The following is a 15847-nucleotide window of genomic DNA, read 5'->3' as shown; positions in this document are numbered from 1 at the left end:
ATTTTCCAAGAAGTTCGTGTTAATTTTTTTGCATCCTTGAAGGCTGTTGTGCAAATTAAGATTCCCAAACCTTTGTTAACAAATAATTGTGTGATTTCTTTTTGGTACTTGCTTGACTGAAATGCCAAAAATTTAGAAACTGTAAGTGCCTAAATTGTAATACATACTTCTGCTTTGTTCACTAGGAATGTTGTAAGAGTGGAGATTTAAAAACCATGAAAAGTCACTCTCCTTGCTGTTGAAATTTTAACAGATGCTTTGTAATTTTTCTGGCTTTCCTATCACATAATAATTTTCAGACAACTAAGTGCTGTTTTTAACTCTTTATTAGAATAGCCAGTTGTGTGCAGAGTAAAAGTTGAGCACAACTGGTTCACGTGATCACCATATCACCATTTTATGCAAAAACTTAGAGGCACAAAAACCCTTGGAGAGTGGAGAATCAGGGACAGAGGAGAAAAGAAACGTAGGTGATTCAAACCATTTATTCTGAGAATTCTATCACTTGATCATAGAATTCGTTTCAAGCAAGAACTTGGCTCTCAACTTGGAACCTCAATGTTAAGGAAATGTGCATATTTAAAAGATGGTCTGTGGCATTCACTATACGAGAATATATAGTGTCCCTAAAATAGAACAATTTCTGTCAAAGAATTTGCAACTAGGAAGCAGCTTCTGTAAATCCTGGTATTTTTGAATGGTAGTAGTGATTTGACCCAGTCAATAGAGAGTCCAATTGTGTGTTGCCATTCATTGAGTTCCTAAAGGAAGGATTGCAGGTGCATGCTCAGAGTGCAAGGGCCCTGGGGAAGCTTGGTGAGGCCAGCTGTGTTGAATTAGGCCTTTTCTTCAGCACAGTCTGAAAGGGATGCAGTCTGGGAGAAATTATGCTGGAAAACATCCCTCACTTGTAGGCAGAAGGAAAACACTACCTAGAAAGGTTTATTTTGCAGTCTCCAAACCCTGCCTATGCAAATTCAGCCTTTGAGACTGATTTGCTTATAAATAAGACTTCAAGAAGGCTTTTGACTGCGGCTTAAAAAGAAAAAAAAAAGCTGTGATTTTATTCTCATGCTTGTTTTGACTGCAGTCTGGGATCACCAGGTTTGCCAGTTATTGCAGCCCAATCTGGTCGGATACTCGGGTTCCGTTCTGCTACTCTAAGTGCACTGATGGTTCCAAGAGATTAAAATAGGGCAGCATGGTTTAACCTCAGCAGCGTCAGGAAACACATCTTACCCTTGGGTCAGCTTAGCAGTCAGTAGTTAGCAGATTGTGCAGAGCCATGCACATGTAGGAAGCAGTGTATTGCTAGAAGATTCTCTTCCCTTGTGCCACCATTACAGTGGCAGTACCCGGCTCCTCGCCAGTTGTCTGTGTCCGCAGATGGAAAACTGCTCCCCGTGTGCCTCCAGTGCATTACAGCTTTCTGGTCTGAAGTTTTCTGCAGCTTCCTTTGGAACATGCTAATATCAAGGTGCCACTCCTCGCTTCTTTCAGAGGATTTATTGATGGAGCTGACACGGCGTGAGCGTTTGTATTATGAGTGATCACCTTTGGAGCTGTAAACCTTGACAGCCCTACTGGCTTTGTTTATTGCTTAATGGGAGTGGTCTTATTTAAAATAAAAAGAAAACATTATGGATGTGATTTGAATATTAATTCCATGAGCAGTCTCTTTTAAGCACATCTAGATTCCTTGGAATATTTACTGAAGTATTTGTTTATTTTACTAAACAGATCTGAGAGGAATTTGCTATGTGTTGGTAGCATTATACCACACAAAAAATTGCAAATTCTGATTGTAGAGAGATTCCTGCTGAAAATCTGAGAGATACAAATATGCAGTGTTAGTGAGGAGGCACATTTGTCATTTATTCCTCTGTGGATCTTTATCTGTTGAACAGAGTTGTATGTCATTTACATGAAGGTAGAGGTGAATGTTTTTTTGGCATCTTAAGTACTTAAGTGACATTCAGAAAGTACTGCAAACCTTTTTGCCATTTGAAATCCTTAAAAAATGTCAGGTTTTATTATGAGGAAAATATAAAAAGCTTTACAATAAGCTATCAATTTAAGCACTGTAGTAACTCTACTTATTTGTTGTTCATCTATTTGTATGGAATGTATATCTAATGAATTACACATAAGATACCATTCAGCTTTCTAATGTCTGATCTGAAAACGTGTAATTTTGGACTTGTCCCCCTTAGCATTTTAAGTTGTAAGCTCACTTGGAAGCATTTTTAATGATGTTAGAATTTGTTAATGCAGACTGAGTGGGAGGAAGAAGGCTTGGTTCTCTTTTTCCTTAGAATTATTTTATTTTGCCAGATGACCTGTAACATCTTTGCAAAATTTATTTTTCTGTGAGTTGTTTTGGAAAGATTCAATAGAAAAAGGAAAACGGAGACGGGGGGATTGTTTAGGATTTTGCAACAGAGCTATTTGCCATCCTCTTGTATATGCTGAAAGGGACTTTCCTGTTGTTGCAACATCTGGACTGCAGATTATTCAGCCACAAACGATTCCAACAAAAACTAAAATCAAAGCGCTGCATGTAGCTTGTCCTCTAACATGCTGAGGGTTCAGTAAGAAGAAAAGAATGTTTTTAGAATGACTCTCATTATTTCTAAAAATGTTTAGCCCTAAGTGGGAACACCCAAAGAAAAAAAAAGCTGTGTTGTTTTGCTCTCTGTGTGATTTATCTTCTCTCCCCGAGGATGGTTATTTTTCCCCTCCTTTCCTTCCACGATGGGTGCTTTGATTACATACAGCATCATGCCCCCCAAAAAACCAGCTGAAATGTGTAACTAAGAATTCAGCCAATAGTATACTTAAGCACACTAGTTTCACATATGGGCATAAGGATAATTCCCATTTATTGCCATTAAAAGGGAACATAAACTTTACCAAATGTTGAAAACAAATCTGTCTTTTGAAACGCTACACTGTGAGCAGCAGTAACTGTGCAAATGTCCCTGGAACAGTGAAAGAGCCATTACCTCATCTTCCACCAGCTCTGCCCGCCCTTAAACATTCTGGGCACACATCTCCCTGCTGCTGCTACGTGCCAGGAATCGCTAACCGGTTTGCTGGAACACAATGCCTGCCTGCGTGCTCGGGATACCGCCCCCTATTAGAAAATGACCCTGTGCCTCGGGGAGCTTGATTGGTGAGCTGCTCCCAGCTGAGCGTCTGAGGTGACTCTGCATGCCAGAATTTTAATTCACTCTTCCCCCCGCCCAAATCCCAAGTGACCACATTTTGAGAATGAAAAATGCATCCAGCTGCTTGCGCAGTCATACAGAGGGCAGCTGGAATAGCAGACTGCATATATAGACTGCATATTTGGAAAGAGATCTAAGAAATAGAGAAGGAGGGCAAACTCTACCTCCTTTTTAACAATGCACAACTGCCTTCTGATTTGCAGTTTGCATCTGTAAATGAAAAATCTGAAAAGTCTCTGAACTGCATTTCTGCATCGCCAATTTAAAAGGCAGCCTTTTAAAAATAAATGTGACTTAATGTTTCATGTTTGCAGTCAGCAGAATTGCAAAAATCAAAGCTGAAGTACTTCTGTTGCATGTAGCTGGGGTGTGAGGGTGTGGAAAGAGAATTTAGGGCAGGGATACTGGCAACGTTAAGGCAGGGGCTGTTCCTCAATTTCAAGGACGTAGTCGTCATGATGTCTCATTCCTTGATGTCTCATTTCACAGTTGCATAAACACAAAAGCAATACTGAATCCTGGCAGAGTTTTGAGAGATCCAGCAGGTTTTTCATCTGTCTTCTTTCAAAGCAGAGTATGTTTTGTTCTGGCTGCTGGAAACTCTTTTCCCTACGCTTTGAGAAATGCAGAGATGCAGTTGGGTCAGACATGGTGAGAAAATCCTCGTATGGTGTTTTTGGTTCTTTCATTTCTCTAAAATATTTCCCTCCTTCTTGTGAGGAAAGTAAAAGTAAAAACAAAACAAAACAAAAAAGTGGCACTGCCAGAAGAGAATAATGTGGAGCTGGAGAATCTGCTATAGTGTGATGACTTAGGATTGTTATTGCTAGCCAGGGCTTGTCCAGCTACTGCACTGCAACTGCCTGGGATGTGCCTGTGGTTCTCTTCACTGTGCGGACTGCTTTGCTCCTCGAGGCTGATGCTTCTCACATAGAAAAAAACTATTTCTCCAATAGTTTTAAATTCTAGTCTTTCCCTTCATTAGAATGACCCAGACTTAATCTGCTCGGACCTGCTGACTTTCATATACCCTACACTTAGTACAGATTTGTAATCGATTCTAATTCAGGTGATAATTTTCAGACAAGCCTAAGCATTCAGTAAAAGTGGTGATGTGAAATGTTTAGGTTCCTAGCACTTTACTAGGAAATGGTCACATAAAGAAACTATCAGGTGGAAGGTAATTGTAGAATTGTTTAGCTGCTTATTTTCTGAAAGCAAATGTTCACTAAGTTTCCTGTCTTTATTTTGCTCCCAAATGAAATACAAGTGGTCACTGAGATCACTTCCTAGTAAATTATTTTGTTATTGTCAGTAGTACAAATTAACTGTCACTGAGTGAACTTTACTCCAGGTAATTTGATGTAATTGCAAGTAAGCTGGGATCTCTACCTGTCTGGTGGTAGTTTCTTGGTTTGGTCCTGAATGAGAGGTAAAGAAGAGTAATATTTTATAATTTGATGGGAAGAAATCTTTAATAATATGGGAGAACCTGTAGGGCTTCTCCCCAAGTAATGCGGATAACTCTCTCTGATTTCATGGAAGAAAAAAAGAAAGGAAAAAAGAGAAGCTATAAGAAATGCACAGTTACTGATTTGCTTTTTGACCTACTGACTCTTTTTAGAATTAGCAGAAGATGCAGTGTACATCTAATTCTTCTTTGTCTTCATTGGCCAGTTGTGTAACATGAGGAGGATACCATCCGTTTCTCTAGTTTTTTTTTCCTATCAATCTCATTCTTGCCTTGCTGCATGGTTGAGTGAACTCTGACAACTTGTCTTGGTACTAACGTTGGTAGTATTTGAAGTATATAGTTTTTCTTCTCTCTCAGAAGGTGTAAAATGGGCTTAGTGCTTCTCTTAGAGTCACTGCAGCAGATGTAGAGTATTCAACAAAAGTGAAGAAATACGGCCATGGGAACAAAACGCAGCTGCCTGCCCAACAGGAGGATGTTCAGTCAGCTTGTTATTCCCACAGCCGCAATTTTTAAAAACACTGATTTATTAAATGTAACCAAGAAAAGCCTTAGATTCTTTCCATTAAAAGAGCCATCCTTGGATTTTAGTTACAAGCTAATGCTTAGTATTTGAGAACTGTAAATATTTTCAGAACAGTGTCTCTAGTATTAAAGACAAGAAAGATTTTCTTTTTTTTTTTCCTAACAGAGGGCTGGCATTGGAGATGCATTAAATTCTCCCCCTGCAGCATGAAAAGATTGAACAGTGACTGAACAGTGTGTGTGTGGTTATTTCCATTGTGTGAATAAAGCCTTAGTTTACCTCAGAAGATACTTCTGGCATTGCTAGATATTAGATAGACTTGGGCAAGCTGTTTTCTGTGCTCATTTGTTTCTTAATGCTTCCATTTTACAGCTTTGCTGTCTGAGCATTTAAAAGGAAATAAAAGATTTAATGTGGTTTGAGATGCTTCTAAGCTTATGTATTTAGCAAGTCAAAAATAGGGAAGGCTTTATACACCTTTGCAGGTGGTTCTGTTGAGCTGATCTTTCAGACACAGTGTTTGCTGTTCCCCTCTGCTGACAAGTGAAACAGTGACCCTGCAGCTGTGCTCTGGCTTTTTTGTTACAGCTGTTTGTGCAGCTAGGTGAAGTTCTTGTCTGGAATAAAAAAAAAAACCACAAAAACCCACTTTCTATCCTAGTTCAGTTTTTCTTGAGCTAGCAATGGGGATGAGAGAAGAGACAGATGCTGGTACTGGCACCGCCATTGAAAGACTCACCAGACCACAGCCCTTAAGTTCAAGTTGTTTTGCATCAAGCCTGGTTGTACCACAAAGTCTAGTAGATGACAGTAAGTTAGTGCTGATCCTTACCATCTGTCGCCTGGCTAAAAGGTTTTCTTTTACCAAATTCACTTTTCAAATTCACTGCGTTTTTGTTTGTTTGTTCGTTTGTTTTTAATTATTTCCTACAGTTTGAAAGATACCATTTTGAATATCAGGATAATACGAAGCCATATTTTCCAAATAACACTAACTTTTTGAATCTAGTATTGTTTAATGTCCAATGGCAGCAGCATAAATTGGTGTATTTCTAACTGTGAATCCTTTTGTGGCTTAACCAGCAATCTGTGCTCTGCCCCTGCTGCTACGCTGCCTGCTGGGTTGTGTGAGCACAGCTGTTGGCAGCTGCACCAGCTTGGGAAGTGGGTCAGCCATCCCACATTGCTCTCCTGCCCTCCCTAGAGGGAAGAGGATCTGTTCCTGATGGTGGCTTTCCTGGTTTCCTCGTACGTTTTTATGATCTACTGTGCAGTAGTGTTATTAAACTCTGGTACGTCTTGAGCGACTCTGAAAACAGAATTCAGGCAGAGGAAATGTCAAACCAGTGACTGTGTTTACATGATTTTGACAGTCCTTATGTAGTCATTCATGGACTGTGGGGTTGGTTTTTATCATTGGCAGTCCAGATTTTCTGCAGTAGCTTTTTGGTGGGTAGATTTGCTGACCAGTGGGTGAAATTCTCCCATGGTATAAATCATTGTGATGACGGTGTCCAAACAGTGTCTTTCAGTGATTCCTCAGACCAGGTAAAAGGGATTTGAGAAAATAACGACACATTTAGAAGGATGGATGTAGTGTTTGGTTTTTTTTAACTGAATTTCTTATGGCACAAAAACATTAGGAATGCTGTATTTTATAAAGATTCTCTGCTGCCTATATACATGTTATTTTGAGCCTAATGAAAAATACTTTTCCCTCTTAGACACTTAGAACTTTGGGTAAGTGACATTTCTCTTGGGAATGTACCAAGTGGTAGTACTACCCCATTATTTCATCTTTTCTTCTACCCTGTACTATTAAATACTTATATTCTTTTTAGAAAAGCTTTGTTCATCAATTACATTGGCAAAACTCTTAAGCATACCTATCTTTGCTCCCCCAACAAGCTGCTGATTTAGCAGATTTAGACAAATGTTTAAGACTTAGCCAAAAGGGAAATCAGCAAGCTATATGAGCTTCCCCTGAAGTTATGCTTTCAGTGCTACATGAACAAGTTGCTGAGTGAGTAAAGAAGTAATTTCCTTTGAGTAACTACAGCACATTTTAGATTTTCTAAATATTCCTGTTTAAATTATTTTAAGGAGTAAAGGAAACAGCAGTGATGTGCAGGAATTTGTTATCTTGGTGTAGGGAGAAGGGTGCTGCTTTTTTTTTTTTTTTTTTTATCTTTTTCCTTTTCTTTTTAATACTATTGTATTTGTGTCTGATTTTGCTGCAGTCTTCATTCCTGGAATGTATTTTCCTTTAAAAATGTCTGTTTCCAGTAATTGCTGGGGATCCAATGTGTCTTCAGAAACACATGAAGGTTACTATTTGCATTGGATGTGATGATGATCAGCACTCTCTAAAAAGCATGCTTTTAAACCTGCACTCTTTTGATCAACTATTTTCAAAATTGTTTTACTTTTTCCCATTATTTTTCCCTAAATGCCACTTTAAACCATCCTAAAGGTATTATTAATCAGTTTCTAGGAAATTCCTTAGCCTTTTATGCAGCATCTGAAAACCTTCATTAAATATTTCTTTTCCACATCTTTTTGTATTAGTTGTTTCCTTTTTTCTTCCTTTCCTTATATTTGTATTGATATATTCTTTTGAGTTGGATTTTTAGCTTGGTTTTGAAAGTGTGACAGTCCTATAAATATGAAAAGTCCTGTAAATATGTGTATCATTAGCTGTGTAAGGGGCTAGCTTAGAGGATTTGTTTTATATTAGTTAATGTATCTGAAAATAATTACACAGCTTAGGCGGTTTCCACTGCTGCTATTTATAGACTCTTATCTTCCCTGTATGTGTAATCAACAAGTCATCACTAGGAATTTTCCTAATCATTAAAGACTCTTAGCAGTAACCATATAGAAGGGTCTGTCTCAGTTCTCAGTAGGCAGAAGTGGTGCATGTCACCCATTTCTAAGGGTGGGCACTATGTTATAATTTCTTGCAAAATAAAGATGGTGATAGGATCACTGATTCTGTGAAGACATTCCTTTAGTGTCTTGGAGAGAACTTATGGTTATGTATTGACTCATGCTGCTGGAAGGTGCTCTGCACAACGCTTGCTGTGAGGGGAGTTTTACCTCACTTTATACTATAAGCAGAATTTGTCTTTATAAGCATTGTATTTTATTGCCAAAAATCACTTCATTTCCCAGCTCTCCTCCCCAGCAAACTCTGCTTAACATGTTAAAATGAGTAAAATGCTTTGAGGTCTGAAAATGATTGAAGCTAAATCTGGAGCTGAGGTAGAAAGAGATGTAAAAGACTCCAGAAAATATGATGGTGCTTGTCTGAGGGAGGTAAATCTGGGGTAAGAGTTCTGATAAGGTAAAGAACAAGGCAAGAAAAGACAAAATTAGATGGGAGCTCTGCTATCATAAATGCTTCTTTTTGTATTACTTTTCTTTTTTTCCCCTTATTTTTTTGTTTTCTTAGCTTGCAAGTTATCCCTCTTCAGATGTTTTTGTTTGATCAGCTAAACTTATGAGAGCAGAGGTCTCAGGTTGTCAGTGGTGTTCTTCTGTTACTTTCTGGGTTTTTTGGGGCTTGTCTTTAGCTTTGACAAGTGCTATGACTTTCATGCCTGAAGCTAATGTACAAAGCTTCTCTTTGGAACAGGAAATGTGTAAAAGCATGCAAAGGTCTGTTTCAAAGCTAGTAAGCGATTAACAGCAAACCATGTGCTCTATGGCATGGTTACATTTACCCTGAAACTATACAAGCCCATAGTAATATGTTAGTCAGAAGTGATAGGAAAGCAGCTACAAAGTTCTAGTCAGATGCCTTCAATGGAAAAATATATATATATATTGTTTTGTCTTCTCATTTCTCCTCAGAAAACCTGAAAAAGGAGTCCAGTACCTAATTGAGCGAGGCTTCGTGCCCGACACTCCCGTTGGTGTTGCTCACTTTCTCCTGCAAAGAAAAGGTCTCAGCCGACAAATGATTGGAGAGTTTTTGGGAAATCGACAAAAGCAGTTCAACAGAGATGTATTAGAGTGAGTACTGTTTGTAGGGAGGACTAAGCATATTTTAGTCTGCAACAAGATGTTTCATCAGAGTAGAGGTAGTTTTGCACTGCATGTTTTGCGCATCCCTCTGGATGTTGTTCTGAGGGAGGGAGAGGGAAACCAAACTCTAAGGATCAAAAAAGAAAACATCCACAGAAACAAATATTTATTTCTTTGCTCCGCAGCTAAGTTACTATTTCCGTTATAGATTCAGAAATATATTTACAAGGATTTATATATTCAGTAGTTGCCTACATTTCTCCAAGTTTCTGCTTTTAATTTGTTGTTAGAATATGTTATTTCTAAGTCTTTTTCCTTACTCAGTCTCTCTAATCATAGAATGATTTGGGTTGGAAGGGACCTCTAAGATCGTCTCGTTCCACCCCCTGCTATAGACAGGGACACCTCCCTCCAGACCAGGTTGCTCAAGATGATAATAATAGTAATGATAATAATAATAATAATAATAATTTACTGAACAAAACAAAACAATACTGTATGCTACATAAGGCTCATCAGTAACAGAACATGAAAATAACTATTACAGCCAAATGGCTTAAGTGCTAGATAAACAAGGATTTTAGTGTGTACAGGCATATGTTGACAAGTTCTGTGCAGTCTGTTCTTTTTCAAAAGATTAGATAAACAAAATCTGTTTGTGTTGTAGGAAAAAGAAACAAAAAACAACTGAACCAGAAACTAAGCTTGAGCAGTTTGGTCGTTACAGAGTAGAGCAAAAATAATAATAAAAAAAAGTTGACTTATTTGATGGGTGTGCACTTAAAACACATATTCTTACCTGGAATACCTACATAGACACGATGTCCTGCAGTGTCTGAATTCCTTTTGATCATGTTCTCTTCATTACCATCATGATGATATTGTTATCAAGAATTATCATTTTGTTAAACACTGTTAACAAAAATTCAACAGATTTGACAATTGTACATAGTCTTATTACTTCTACTGTTTCACTTGATGTGGATCTAACCAAATAATTTGTTCCCCTCTCCCCCCCCCTTTTTTTTTCTCATTACATGGGCACTAGAAAAGTTTTGTTTGTTGTTTTGAAATATTTGCAGAATCTTAACTGATTCCAGTTAAGAATGGTGTACCTGCTGTCTCTGCAGTTCTTGTCAAGAAGACTAAATCCCCTTCCTGTTATGCTGCTGGCCAGCATTTTTCTGGAGGTTCTTAACTGTTCTAATTACTACAGTTGGACTCCGGCTTGCCTACACATTTGTCATTCATCTTTGATGGAAAAAAGAGCTTTTGGAAGTGTTAGAGGTCTTACAGTAGGTGGGAAGAATATGAACATTATTGCAAAATTGATAATAGGTTTTTAGGTGTGGATTGCAAAGGGCGTGAGAAACACCAACCTTGTTTGTTTCCCTGCACTTCAACATAAAAGAAAAAATATACAAGATGAAGTGAATAAATTGCTTTAGTATTAATCTACAGTAGCTACAATATTATTAGAAAAAACAATGTGAGCTATTCTAATTTGTCATTGTATAGCTATACATTTAAGAAAAGGCTTTTAAAACCAGATTGTGCTTGTTTTCTGTGGTTTCTGTGCTGTAGTGCTGTTACTTGCAGTGATTCATGTCTGGTTATTTAAAAACTAAAAGCAAAGTTTAACCAAAGGAAATTCATAAGCCTGCGATTTTAAAGCAGTCTTTAAACAAAGTGTTGGAATGACACAGTTCACATTGTTGATTATATTTAACTGGTTCCTTTTTATTTTTTGTCAGCACTGTATTTTCAGAGCAAGGAAGTAATTATTTTTCCATAAATGTTACCTGAAAGACATGGCAAATGATAGGGAGATGAGAATTACAGCAATAGTAGATGTGTGTTAAGATTAATTTTTTTCTCAGTATATAAAAATGTTCCTAGACATAAGCATTTAGTACAGATGACTGTGCTAGCTGCAAAATCTGATACTTCAAAAAATATAAACTCTTTATTATTAGATATTAATAATAATTGATTGGCTAGGAAGCATAAATGCAAGAATTCCTGACAGTGACATGTTGCTTTGATTAGTTGGATGGTTGTCATTCTAGCAACTCTGCTGCTTAATGGAAAAAAAAAAGAAAAAAAACAAACCACAAATAAGGGCCTCCTTCCAGGTACACTTTCTCATTGATGTGTTCTTTGCAATCCTTCCTTCATAGTTCACCTACAGTTATTGCAGTTGCTGCTGAAGGTTTCAGAAAACTCCATAAAATTTGAAAGGACTTTTTGGTTTCAAAATCTTACCTTTGGTACTGTACTGTTGGAAATGCAATGACCCAGAGGCAATATGTTTTTATCCTAGTTGTGTTGTGGATGAGATGGACTTCTCAACAATGGAACTGGATGAAGCACTCAGGAAATTTCAGGCTCATATCCGTGTTCAAGGAGAAGCCCAGAAAGTAGAACGGCTCATTGAAGCCTTTAGGTATGACACTGAAATAAATTATTCAGTCACGAGGAACTTGCTATTATAACTGTCAGACTGGAGAAGTGGGGATATTGAGTCTAAGTTATTTTCCTGCTTATTTACGCTGTCCTTGTGAGCCATGTACAGACTCAAATACAGCATGTTGTTTGTGGTGGTTTCAGTAAGTATGAAAATAGGAAGTTTTATTTGCCAGTGCTGTTGCCAGTAACTTATTTGCACTAATGAGGAAGGCTCTGCAACTGAAAGTTTTCATGTATCAGTTGAAAAGAAATGTAAGGTATTTTTGAATGTCTCTATCAATGTATTTGCATATAATATTTGCATTTTTTGAGTGAAATTATATGGCCATTTACTTCTTAGAGTATATATGCTTTTGACCTTTTGTTAATAATTTTAACAATGGCAGAATAAAGAGTATTAATTTATTAATGCTGGGCAGATGTAAATCAGCAGTAAGCTAAAATCAATGCTGTGTCCTAAACTGGTGTCAGTGAGTGTTACTGACAATAAAAAAGTTGAAGTTAGTGGAGCTCAGGGTCTGTACAAAGACTACAAGTTAAAAAGGCAGTAAAAGCCAAAAGCCTTCCATTACTGTAGGATAGGCCTATAAAAATATGTGGATGGAAAACAAGATGTATGTATAGAGCACGAATAGTTACACAGCCTCTGGAACATAGCAGTTGGTTTATGTGGTGAAATTCTAATATTAATTCATAGCACTAAAAGCTTTCTCCTCTCTCCTTTTTTATAGCCAACGTTACTGCATCTGCAATCCAGGAGTTGTGAGACAGTTCAGGAATCCTGATACCATCTTCATTCTAGCTTTTGCCATTATACTGCTGAACACAGATATGTACAGCCCAAATGTGAAACCAGAACGCAAAATGAAGCTAGAAGATTTTGTCAAGAACCTAAGGGGTAAGCCAGCTCTAACCACAGTGGTCATTGCTTTTCCCTTTAACTGCCACTGGAAGGATACCATGTATCTTCTGGGAAAAAGCAAAATACAGGGGGCTTGTTTCTGCTGATTTCTCCTGATTTTTAAAATCACCATCACTTGCACAGGTTTTAGACATTTTTGCAATACTGAAAACAGAACTAAGTATACAGTATTTTGTCACTTTTATCTTGTCTTTCTTGAGAAGATGTATTGGCAGCCCTTTTATTCTCAGTTCTCTCAGTGTAGCCAAAAAGTGACTGTTACCATGGAGTCAGAACTATCCACTGCCTCAAATTTTTAAATACAATTGAAATTTGCCATGCTTAAACCCTTTACAAAGTCCAAGGACAACTCATAAAGATAGGAATTTTGTGCACAGGAATGAAGGTAAATAAATTCTGTTGCAGTAAAGACACTCTGCAAAGAATGTGCACGTGCATGTTTACAGATATATAAATTTAGTCTCAATTTTGAATCACAACTTCAAAACCTTCCTGAAAGTACACTGTAAGTAGTATATAAATTTCTTCAGTGTCTTCACTAGTATGTTCTCTGATAATGAAACTATTTTTCAGCCTGTGGCACACCTAACACTGTAATTACATTGCCAAACATTTTTTTTTCCATGTCTGTATCTCAGCTCTTTATACCTTACTTCCTGGTGAAAAAAAAAGAATAGATTTTTATGAAGTATGAGCTCAGCTTTGTCTAAAAGGAAATTGTCACAGTACAGCTAAGGAAGATCATGCATGAGATAGGATACCTTCTGTTGTTTGTGGGTGTTCAGACAACATTTACTTTATCAACAGTTGCTTTATTGCAACTCAGATGTTGGCTTTTTTTGTTTTTTTTTTTAAGGTAGTTTGTGTCCATAGGGAAAGAGAAGCTTTCATTTTAGTTCCATTACCATGTGTTTGTGTGCAGGCCAGAAAAATCGCATTTTAACACAAGTCATTATAACACTGCCTTCCTTCTCCCTCTGCATTCAAGCACAAAATAAGCACAACTTAATGCACATCTCTTCTTTCAGCAACAGTGAATGCAACAGCATTGTATAAAAACAGGCCAGCTATTGCAGGCACCAGCAAGTGCTGATGCATTGTTTAACAGCCATTCTCTCAGTGATACCCAGAATTGGACCAAATGACAGAAGGACAGAACTAAGTTGCTCTGCATGAAAAAAAATATATTGGTGTGTCTCAGGTGTATGACAGTTGGTGTTCAGGAGTGCATGTTATACATCCAGTATCATTTTAATGCTAGTGAAAATAAAATACTTGTGATGTTCTGCAGTTTCAGATCTTGAAAATAAAGTCCTGTTTGGTGATGTTATTCCCTTAGATTTATGTAAGATAGTAATGAACAATCTATTCTTAGCAGGTGCATTAGCTTAGCAAAATTTAAGTTAGCACTGAGATTTTAACATATATTCACAAAGATTTAAGAATGACCTGGTATTCATCTGATATTCATTTGATAGGGTAATACTACAATCATATTTGTTGCACTGAAATTAGGATGTTCCCTCTAAACTCCAACGTACGTGTCAGGAATTCATTATACTAGGTACTTTCATAGCATACTTCCTCACTTCTAGCTTTAAATGCCATGATCTCCAAGGCTGATCTGTGGGACATTTGCAGGTGTGAAAGAGAAGCCGGTTTTCCTCATTGCAAAGAAACCATATTTTATCGCAGTATTTCTCTGTGGCAGCAATTGTTCCACCTGGTGACAAAATACTGTATCCTTCTGACTGGGAAGCAGTAGGTTATTGCTTTAAAACTAGTGTGAAAAAAATAAATATGCATGTCCCTGTGCCAGAAATGCTGCCTTTCAGTCACTTACTGAAACCAGACTCTTTCCACTGCTGTTAAAAAGACATGATCAAGCTTTCAACTTCCAGGCATTTGCTGGGATGCTTGTATGCTGATATGCTGATGACAGTCACACAGTGCTAAACAGTGACGTTGTAAATAGGCCATTCTGTTGATCTGTTTTTTTCCAGGCTAACTTAATTAATTTTGAAATCATACAGGAAATACTGGTTGAATTAATTTTACTGGTTATTCATAAGGCTGTCTTGTAGAAATGAATCTCTGAGCAGTGTTGAGTAATACTGGGGCAGAGGCTATACTGTTCTGAGGTAGCACATTTTAATATCTGAAGAGTTACTTTATTCATTAGAGCTTTAATAGGAAAGCAGAGGAAATGTAAAGAAAAAAGAAAATAATCTACATTGGAAATCAGCCTTTTTAGGGATTAGTTTTAAAGTAATGATGTAAAAAAAAAAAAAACAAAAAAAAACAATAGTTTGATTTCAATCAGTGCCTTGTTGTATGGAGATAAGAAGCATATGGGCAAAATTCAGTGCTTCAGTACTCAGTAACATGACTGGGGCCACTTGGGTAAGGTGGGCCCAAGAACAGCACCGGAGATGTCCAACAGCTATGAATCAAAACCAACTGATCATAAAACTGTTGGATTCTGTAGGTGTGGATGATGGTGAAGATATCCCACGAGAAATGCTGATTGGGATTTATGAGCGGATCCGCAAGCGGGAACTGAAGACAAATGAGGATCATGTATCCCAAGTCCAGAAGGTTGAAAAACTCATAGTAGGAAAGAAACCTGTAAGTTTTTGCCCAGAATGTAAATTACTACATAGTAAGGAGATGTAGGGCAATGCACAGCATAGGAGAACACATAATTGTGTTGCTTAGATGTATAAATTGATTATTAAAAAGCAGAAAGTTGAAAATGACAAAAATAATAAATTATTATATGATTGTCTTTTATTTTGGAGTATTCAGTGCAGATGAAACTGTTTTAGTCTGATACTTGTGAATGATGATATTCCAAATCATAAATTCAATTTGAGATATTTTTTTCCAACATTTTCTCTCAGTAAAATGTGGTGTTATGCTATCAGATATGACTCCAGAATTTACAAAGGGTGGCAGAGAACTCCATATGCAGGCCTTTCTGAGTTTTGCAGCTAGCTCAGTGAGCTGCTAATTGTAAGAGGAGATCATGTCATTTTATCTGAGAATTTCTGAAATAAGGTCCAAGGAACTCTAATGCTGGTTTTAAGTATCCTGAGGTGCCTCGTGCTTTGTTGTGGGGAAAAACAATGCTACGATGGAGTCCTAGGATCAAGGATCTTCTATTGAGATTCTTTTTAACTATGTGAAAAAAAATA

The 15847-nt window shown here is 37.3% G+C and overlaps 1 protein-coding gene across 12 annotated transcripts in view; it reads left to right on the top strand.

The window, feature by feature from the left end:
- The window catches only part of IQSEC1 (IQ motif and Sec7 domain ArfGEF 1), a 361739-nt gene that overhangs the window by 326870 nt on the left and 19022 nt on the right, over positions 1–15847 (top strand). For all 12 annotated transcript variants that reach the window (XM_031608745.2, XM_031608737.2, XM_090148117.1 and 9 more), the window contains 4 exons: positions 9086–9247; positions 11583–11705; positions 12460–12626; positions 15139–15278. In XM_031608745.2, the coding sequence (XP_031464605.1) occupies positions 9086–9247; positions 11583–11705; positions 12460–12626; positions 15139–15278 (592 nt within the window). The remainder of the gene's footprint in view (positions 1–9085; positions 9248–11582; positions 11706–12459; positions 12627–15138; positions 15279–15847) is intronic.

The sequence above is a fragment of the Phasianus colchicus genome, chromosome 11 (genome assembly GCF_987193195.1).
Source record: "Phasianus colchicus chromosome 11, bPhaCol1.hap1.1, whole genome shotgun sequence".
NCBI lineage: Eukaryota > Metazoa > Chordata > Aves > Galliformes > Phasianidae > Phasianus > Phasianus colchicus.
The sequence above is the reverse complement of the archived record's forward strand: the minus strand, read 5'-3'. Positions and strand labels throughout refer to the sequence as shown.